At 37.1% G+C, this 9275-nt stretch overlaps 1 protein-coding gene across 2 annotated transcripts in view; it reads right to left on the bottom strand.

The window, feature by feature from the left end:
• Positions 1 to 8161, bottom strand: part of LOC131440503 (protein obstructor-E) — a 51168-nt gene extending 43007 nt beyond the window's left edge. The window contains exon 1 of one of the 2 annotated variants that reach the window (XM_058611830.1): positions 7927 to 8161. In XM_058611830.1, coding sequence (XP_058467813.1) covers positions 7927 to 7969 — 43 coding nt within the window. In that variant the 5' untranslated portion in view covers positions 7970 to 8161. The remainder of the gene's footprint in view (positions 1 to 7926) is intronic. The other variant, XM_058611829.1, reaches the window with a different exon arrangement.
• Between the last annotated feature and the right edge of the window lie 1114 nt (positions 8162 to 9275).

A 9275-nucleotide genomic window follows, 5' to 3' on the forward strand; every position in this document is an offset into this window, starting at 1 on the left:
CTTATAAACAGAAACTCTAAGCTCTGTCTAAACAACTAATTGTTAATTTATAAACAAATTTTCAGACCAGCCATGCTTTATGCAGTACCGATTTGGTCAAGTTGTTGTTCCACCAAGAAGAAAACGCTTCGAAGGATTCAGAGTAAAATTCTGAAAATGATTTTGAAGCGTCCTTCCTGGTTTAGTACAAATGAGTTACACAGACTCACAAATATAGAACCATTAGATGTAATGTCACAAAATATTATAAGCAAATTCCGACAAAAATCGATGCTATCTTCAATTGAATCGATTCGCTCTCTGCACGGAACGACCGAAATCAGCATTTTCGCGAAAAATTTAGTTGATTTGCTGATTTTAGTTAGTTACAACAACTAAAACAACTAAAAAAATCTTACTTTTGCTGATTTAGATTTTTTATTCTCATTCCCTTAATAATAATAAAATATTTGTTGAAATGACTATTTTTTTTAGTTGAATTCACAAATTAAACGTACTGTCATTTCTTAGCTAAGGCACACTTCATATCCAGTCAACTAATTTTTTAGTTGAATTAAAGAAATATAATGTTGTTTTCAACCAATATGAATGGTTGAATTGGCTTCTGCAATCTGCAGCTATATGGCGCCCTGTCACCGAAACGGTAACACCTTAATGACTACTAGCCACTAGATGGCACACTACTGCCGAAAAAAAATTCAGACGCGGTTGTCTTTTCTATATTGGCAGGTATAAATACGATGTTGTGTTGGAGAAAAAGACATAAACGAAACGTAAACATCTTTTTGAATTTTTTTTCTTCTAAATCACTGTTTCTTCATTCTCACTGAAAACTTTGAGCACTCGGAAAACAAAAACCGAATACAAATAGTACACCGGACGGCGCAGCTCGGAAGGTTTGAAGATACAAAAAACCTTCATCACAATTAGAGTGAAACATTCGAAATTCACATCACTGTTCCGCGTAAAAACATTATTACGCACAATCGCTTCAAGTGCGCACAAATTCTGAATAAATACACTTTCCACTAACAGTTTACGTAACACATGCGAAAAACATCTAAACAATTTGCGAGCAGTTTCAACAAGACTGTCCCTTTTAGCTTTTTAATGGATTGTTTTGCTTTGACACTGCTGTCCTTCAGTAATGACGGTGATAGATAAATAGAATCAAAGTTTCTGATTTTAATAACGAAATTAGTTGTCAATGAGAATTTCGTGTTGGATTGAAATATTGCTGGTTTGTGTCCAGAATATTCGCCAACTAAACACATTCTCTAAAAATAAGAGTTTTTTTCAGCACAGTAAATTCTACATTTTAACTAATTTTATAGTTATTTTGGAAATTTTGTTGTTAGAATCAACTAATTCAAAAACAGTAATACGAATTAGGCGCAGAGCTAATTTCGGTCGTTCCGTGTGTATTAGTTAGTAAGTTAGTATATAAGTTCCTTTTCCCCATTACACAATACAAGTAGGTTTAGAATTTTCCCTACACAAAAATCTCAGAATTGAGGAAACAAATGATGTCCTCATGGTAATAACCAAATCATATATATATAATAGGGCTGAAAAGTCATTACTTGTGGCTGAACACCCAATTTAAAACTTTTCTACTTCAGCGCTTGAATATCGCGAGTCCATTCCACATCTCCAGAAAGATGCAGAACGATCTTTCTGGAGATGTGGAATGGTGCCGTTTCTGTAAAATTTGTAAATGTGGCAACACTGGCTGCCAATGACCACCAGCAAAATGCTTAATCCGATCGAAAGTGCACAGATTGCATTCCACCACCCTGGAATAGAAACCAATTACAAACAACCCACGGTAGCGACATATTGCTCTGCCCGATTGTTCAGTTAATCAATCTAGTTCTCCGCGCCCCTTTCAGTAATCTCGGTGACCCAATGCGTCCGCATCGTGGCCCTTACGCTAGAATGAACTGCAACAAAGCAGGCTCTTCCCTTGGAGATCATTGTTCCAACCCGCACGGTAGGCGTTGTCTGGCGGTGAAAGGCCGGTAAATTAATCTTTCATGAAGGCCGCCACATCACGCACGCCCATGGTTGATGTTTTCCAGATATCTCCCTTGACTATCAATAATTAGTCACCAAAGCCTCTGGCAGTGTAAGTGGCAGAATAGTTAATTATTGATTTTTGATATCTAAAGCTCCCTCAAAGGTGCCATTCGATGGAGATATATTTAATTACAATAATTAAACATTTGACAGATTTGTGCATTTTCCGGCCCTCCACCCATTCCATCCCCAAACATGCTGCATAAGTGATGAGATATTATTAATTAGCAAACACCTTGCGCTCCATGGGAACATGATTGAGACTCACCTCGCTATATCCCACGAGTTGGTCAGTAGATATTCTTGATATAGGAACTGGAGATTGATACGGTTGATTAATTTAATTACTGGAAAACTAATATGTCCATCAACGGTGTGCTGTCCTCGTGAAGGTTGGTGATCAATTAAAGGATGTGCTGAGCACTGAGGCTGACCGACCCATCAAGCAACGGCATCAAGTTATCGTTAATTAATCACTTTATCGTAATAATCAAACAATTCTGCAAAATGTTAGATTCCCGGTATAGAATGATAGCGGTAAAAGTGTTGATTGATATTAGCAGCTGACGAAACCATCGGTTATGAATAACTATTGAAAGTAAACCTCTTCACGCGGATCATTTCACCCTCAAATAATTAAGGATGAAATTCCGTTTATCTACACTAAAAGCAGATGGTCGCTTGCTTGCTGCAACCTACATTCAACGAAACAAGTGATTGGGTTTCGCTCTTCATTTAGTGAATGTTTCCCGAGGTCAATTTGTAGCCTAGGAAGCGCTATTGCAAATCGATGAATGTTTCAAGTTACTCGATTTGACTTCGAAAACGTTTGATGGTTGGCAGTCAGTAATCAAAATCCACAAAAAAAAACACACAGGGACAAATAGCTATCATCCGTTCCTATTTCCGGATCATTAGGCACTTCCAAACAACCGCCTTTGCTTCCCCACTTAAGTGCACTTGATTGCTCCGAAATGCCAAAATTCGGCAAGTGCAGTCAAAGTCTGCCAACAACTTCAGCCAGTCGCCAAACGTTCGGTTGGTCGGTCGGTTCATGCAGATGCAAAATAATTTAATCACGCTTCCATTCACTTTCCGGAGTGCTGGGAAACAACAAACGCAGTATAAATACTTCAGCACTGGAAAAGCTCAAGCCTGCTTGAGTTAAGTTTGCAATAATTGAACAAAATAGTACTTGAGAGAACGATGATGATGGTGATGGTGATGATGATGATGATGATGATGATGATGATCTTGGGAGAAATTGAATTTTACCTTTCGCAGCATCCAACACATTCACGAACCATCTTCACGTCTAGCATGTTTTGGTACTCGAAACGAATGGCCGTAAGATGTTTTCCAGTCATTCAACACCTCTCAGTTAATCGGACCTAATCAGTTCGACTTGAAACATGTACAAGAAAAGTGAAATTCCATTGTCAAACACGTGAACCATAGCGGTTTAGGAATGCTGAGAAAAAATACCAACGAGCATAACAATAAATCTTACATTTTGCAGCAGCGAAGAAAAAAGATCGATACTTAATTGGTGGAAAATTGCACCGATTTTCATTAGACGATTATCTGCTACTGCTTTTCTTCGCAGTGCCAGGATCGACGGACGGTGCACGTTTGGGACATAGATACTGATTCCGATTCGGCATTCGATGAGTAAGAGAAGAAGCAATGTAGGCAGACCCAAGTGTTGACTGAAATCCGGTTCGAACAAAATAGCAACTAACTTTATCTTAATGAAAAAAATCTCGACTGGATCTGGAGTGCTTAGGGAGAGGCTAAGTTCAAATGGTTCAAACAGTTTGCAGTATGCGAGTCAGCAGAGAAGAAAGACAGAAGGTACAAGTGATACAGTAATGAAAAAGCACTTTATCGTTTGTTGTCTGCCTCAGTTAGTAAACGGAAAAAGGTGAAGTTCCCCGAGCTGGTATTTCTTCGCCGGATAACGTACAAGGAAGCAGAGGATTTCCACAGGCGGTTAGTTTTTGTGCCAAGGTATTAGCACTTATCTTTGATGGACAAAGCCTCATTAAGACGAACAACTCGACATCATCGACAAAGTTGTGCTGCAGTGCACTTTACCGGACTTCGTGTGGCTTTTTGCGAAGGAAAATGATATGCCATCTTTCCGCTTCCAAAAAGGGACATTACAGGTCCAACACTCGGGAACAAGATTAGAATCCGGCAAATTGAATAATTCGATCACGCATTTGTCAACCGGGAAAGCAGAGAGTGATAGAGCTGTCAACGAACTGCACGAATTCATAAATCGCCGATGTTATAACCACAACGCGAGTGAGCCCCTCGTGAATAAGCGAGGAACGTTGTGAATAATCCGAAACGTGTATGGAATCTAAAGCATGCTGAATTTATTCATTATCGCAGCTTATGCGTTGATACACAGAAGAAAAAAAACTCAACACACCGGACGAGTGAGAGTGGCAAATTATTTTATAGCCTCTTGTTCTGTGATGCTACTTCAACTGACGTGATGACGAGGTCGCTGATCGCCACTCTGATGCATACTAATTCAACGGTTATTCAACAGACCATGTGAGCAATATTTCCGACTAGATCTAGACCAATTGACACACAATCACGGGATACTGGATACAATCTCCATTTCACAAACTAGCATAGGCCCGGTCAGATTATACTACCGACCACACCTTGAAAGAGACACATTTCAGTTGATAATCTAATTTATGAAATCCAATCGGACCGTTGCGAAACCAGTTTGGCCGAAAAATGTGTTACACTGTTACACAACACCTGGGCGGGCAGCTGGTTCGCCTTTCGCTAGTGGCAACTTTTTTTCAGGTCTTCAAGGTCAACTACATTCGCGTTGGGACACCCAGCAGCTAGCAGCTCGAAACCCAAAACTTGCTAATGAGTTTTTCCTTGCCTTACCTTGCCTGGCAATGATTTGCTTCGATTTTTGTCAGATTCGACAAATTTGATTGCCTCTGCTGCGCACGCAGATCGATTCCATTCCGCAGCTGGCACCGTCACATCCGAAATCTACTGCAAATTCTAATTTTGGAATAATGTATAATTTTGTGTGAAATATGCGAATTCAAGGATCACACGGAAATCTATAAATCGGTTTTCAATACATTTAAGAAACTAGGAAACACAAGTTGTCACGCTTTTCGTCTACTGTAGAAAAGCAATCAACGATCCGGAAATGTTAATGCGACGAATCTTTTCGAATCTTTATCGCATATTATTATTATACTAGATTGGCTACTGAAGCCGAAAAGCAGGTTCGATGTCGAAATGCATTGATAAAATTCAATGTTTTGTTTATGATTCAATCGATTTATTTAAGTCTTCGGCAGACAAAGTAGTTGAAATAGTGTTTTATAGTGAAGTTTTATTCAACATTTATAATCCACATAGACTAAGTATAGTAATATATTCGGCTTTATAGGCCTAGTAAATAATGATGGCTTGTCTATACTGTCCGACGTTTCGAACACTGGTTTTGGTTTTAATCAAGGTATATATATCAGATGAGGAACGTCAATATATTATCCTTGATGAAGAGTAGAGAGGGGGAAAGGAACTTTTTCAGGAGGCCCGGAAATCGGAAGATTTAAATTTATGTTTATTCTACACAATAATAATATATTAACAATAAAAACGCAATCGATATATGAATTTTATTGATTAGTTATAGTAAAGCATATGAAAATTTGCCATTGGATATTTTCTGACAATTTAATGCCAAATTTATGGTTAGGATTGGTAAACTTTCATTAATATTTTCTCTGAAGTATTTTCATCATATTTAACTTTCTAAAATGATTTCACAAATAATATTGAGCTTTTGATTATTATTTCTTGTTGCAACAATTTGTAACTGTTTTTAATTTTATAGTTCATGTATCCTCAAACATGTTTGCAAAACATTTCGTGAATATTCGTAATGTTTTTTCATATTTTTAGTTACATGAACATTTAGACATTTTTTTATTGCAATGCATTCTAACACTAGAGTTTTTATTCGAATTATGCGAAACTTTGCAAACATTTTTTGTCACAAAATATAACTTTTTAAAATCCCTCAATTTTACCTTATTTTGGATCAACATTTTTCAAACATATAACTTTCAAAATAACTTCAAACAAAACTTTCAAAATCAGCAAAACAATTTGAAACGCGCGCCGGAAGAAATGTGTACCCCGAACCACCCTAACACTGCCGACTCACTCGCGCAGTACAGATTTCAGCGGCGTACGTACACAAAGCATCAAATATTTCCGAAACTCTATGTTTTCTCTTATTGTTAATATTGGATACCAGAACGCAACGAATATCACACCGAAGTAATGCTTTAAATTCAATTTGATTGAAAAATGTTAATAGACAAAGACTTACAATTTAAAATTTAAAAAAAATTTGCTGTATTTTGTGTCAAATAAAAGTTTTTTATAATTTTGGAAAGTTTCGTACAATTCGAATAAAATTTCTAGTGTCAGGATGCATTACAATACAAAATTTTCTGAATGTTTATGTAACTAAAAATATTATACAAACTACAAATACTGTAGAAATGCTTTGCAAACATGTTTGTGGATATATGAACTATTTAAAAAAAACGGTTACAGTAAAATCGGTTGCTTTGCGAAAAATAAAGGGGGGCATTTCAGTAATTTATACTCATATTTTTGATTCTCTAATCACTTGATAAATAAACGAGAAGGTTTTTTGTTGACTTTTGCAAACGAACCGTGTATGAAGGACAATACTCAACATAATGCAAAGTATATGTAGCTCCTCCAAAAATTCACAAAATTCTTTAAAAACGTGTACTATAACTTTCAGCTACTCTTTAAAAAATACATAAAAAGAGCAAAACTAGTAGCCCATCTTCTTGATTGTCATATACAAATACAAAAGACCCAAAAATTTAATTTGTCGAAAAATAAACAATAAAATCCGAATGATATATTAAACTTTGGTCTTCTTCTTATACCATCGATAGTTGTGGAAGATTGTATTAGTACTTGTACTTGAAGCACTCTCTGCTTGGGTGCTGAATTTCGTTCAATTACTTTGCGAGTGTTGAAAATGAAACGAAAACAACATTTCCATCACGAAAAACTTGAAATTCAACAGGAGATACAAATATTTTTAAATCATTAACTAAACCACTTATTCGGACACTCAAAAATATATTCAAGCCACATTATGTCTTCCAACGAATAACTGGCATTCAAAAAAAAAATTAAGGTAAATCCGTCATTTCTGTAACTGTTCAAACACATCATGTAAACGGACAAAGTATTTTTTTTTCCTGTTTCAGCACCAGCAATAACAGTTTTACTAAAAATGCATTTAAATCCGGAGATCCGAGTTTCAAGATACATTGAAATAATTCTGCACAACAGACACATCACGTAGTCCACGTTTGTCGGAATTGTACATCACAATATCTCACAAAACAGAACCATATCTACCCCACACGAACAAGCCAGCGTGTAAAGTAGATCGCAATCAGTGGTAATATATGTTTCCCAGTTTTTCTTCCTCCAATCGATTGTAACTTGTTTGAATCGAAACTGTTCCTTTCACTCTTCAGTCATTCAACGTTTGTAGTTTGCAAAGCCTCGCCAATATCATCAGTCCCAGATCTGTTCATTTACCGTACCAAACCCAGAGTTGCACTTTTCCTCGTGTGTTCTCACTCTAACAGCATGCAAGTAATAGTTTGGATCCTTGCGACACTTTTCTATATAAGTTGATCACCCTGAATAGCAGTCATGGTGATTCCTATTTCCAGCACAATTTAGAGAAAAAAACTGTTCAATATTTTTACTACATACCGGCTCCAAATAAAGCAACCACAAAAACTATGCTATACATCATAGTGTTTCACTTTTTCGTTCCGCCTTCGAAACACCAATGTCCTGTTACTCTGAACTACCAATGTTCAACACTTGAGAATCGCACTCCCTGTCACACCAAACGAACACTGCACTAATCAAACCACGGCACTTGTAAGGATACCTCAACGATTTGTGCACGCCACGAAACCTCTAAGAAAACTGTATTAAAAGGTAATTTTACAATCGGTTTTATACCCCAGTAGGTGGAAAAGGCGCTGTTTTCGTTTACCGCCTTACCAACACCAGCTCAGTATAGCGAAAAAGTGCCGCGAGAACCAATCGCGACACCTCAACCAGCGGAAAAAATCCCGTCCAAGTTGCGTTTGCGTCTCTTTCGTTTGCGCATTCGGTTCAGGTTTAAGCTTTATGCTACACACATTTTAGACCGGGCTGGCGTTTCATTACTTCAAAACACCTTCGATCGGTTCTCTATGCTCTTTGACGTGCCTATGGCAATCTTCCTGTTTTGGGGTAAGTCTCGCTCTCTCTCTCTCGTTCCACTCTGTCACCGCACCCAAATCCTACTTGTAGCGGGGGATCCTCTCATAAACTGGAGCAGCGGGTTGCGGCGGATTGGCTAAACGGTAACAGAAGCGAGGGTTTTTTTTGTTCGGAACTGTTTCCAATTCTAAAAACAGTTTTAATAGCTTCCTGAGCGTTTGGTCTCATGCCGATTTAAATGATTCGGATGTTGAGTTGGGAACTTTTTCACGAAAATTAGTACCAATATGGAAGTTTGGTCACTTCTGTGACCGCGATACACTTTGTTCAAACTTTGCTGAAAGAACTTACTTGTATAATTAAACCACATGTTGTACAATTGTATTCCTAATCCATGAAAACTTTCAAAATACAATAACAAATTTTCAAAATACCAAATACATTCATTTCACAGGGGTGACCGGCTTCGAAACTATATAAAAAGGTTTATTCTAAAACATTTATAATTTATTTATCTGATTCATTCATTCAAAGATACTTTTATTACGTTGGTGCATAGATAATTTGACTAACAGATAACGAAGTTATCTCATTATTTAATTTCAATCACGTTTGCAACACACGTGTAATTTGAATATGCCAGAAAGCTGTGCTATAGGTCATCTTTTACTATTTGTATATTTTCTAATGTCAGAAGCCCCGCTTACAACTACATTGCATTGTACGCTACCTTTGTATGAACTTCTGCTAACCAATCTCTTGAAGAGCAACTAATGTATGTTTGAGAATATGAAATCTGCCAGATTTCTATGATTTACTGTAGGCGCTAGTCATGTACCACGAAT

This window comes from Malaya genurostris, chromosome 1, assembly GCF_030247185.1.
Source record: "Malaya genurostris strain Urasoe2022 chromosome 1, Malgen_1.1, whole genome shotgun sequence".
NCBI lineage: Eukaryota > Metazoa > Arthropoda > Insecta > Diptera > Culicidae > Malaya > Malaya genurostris.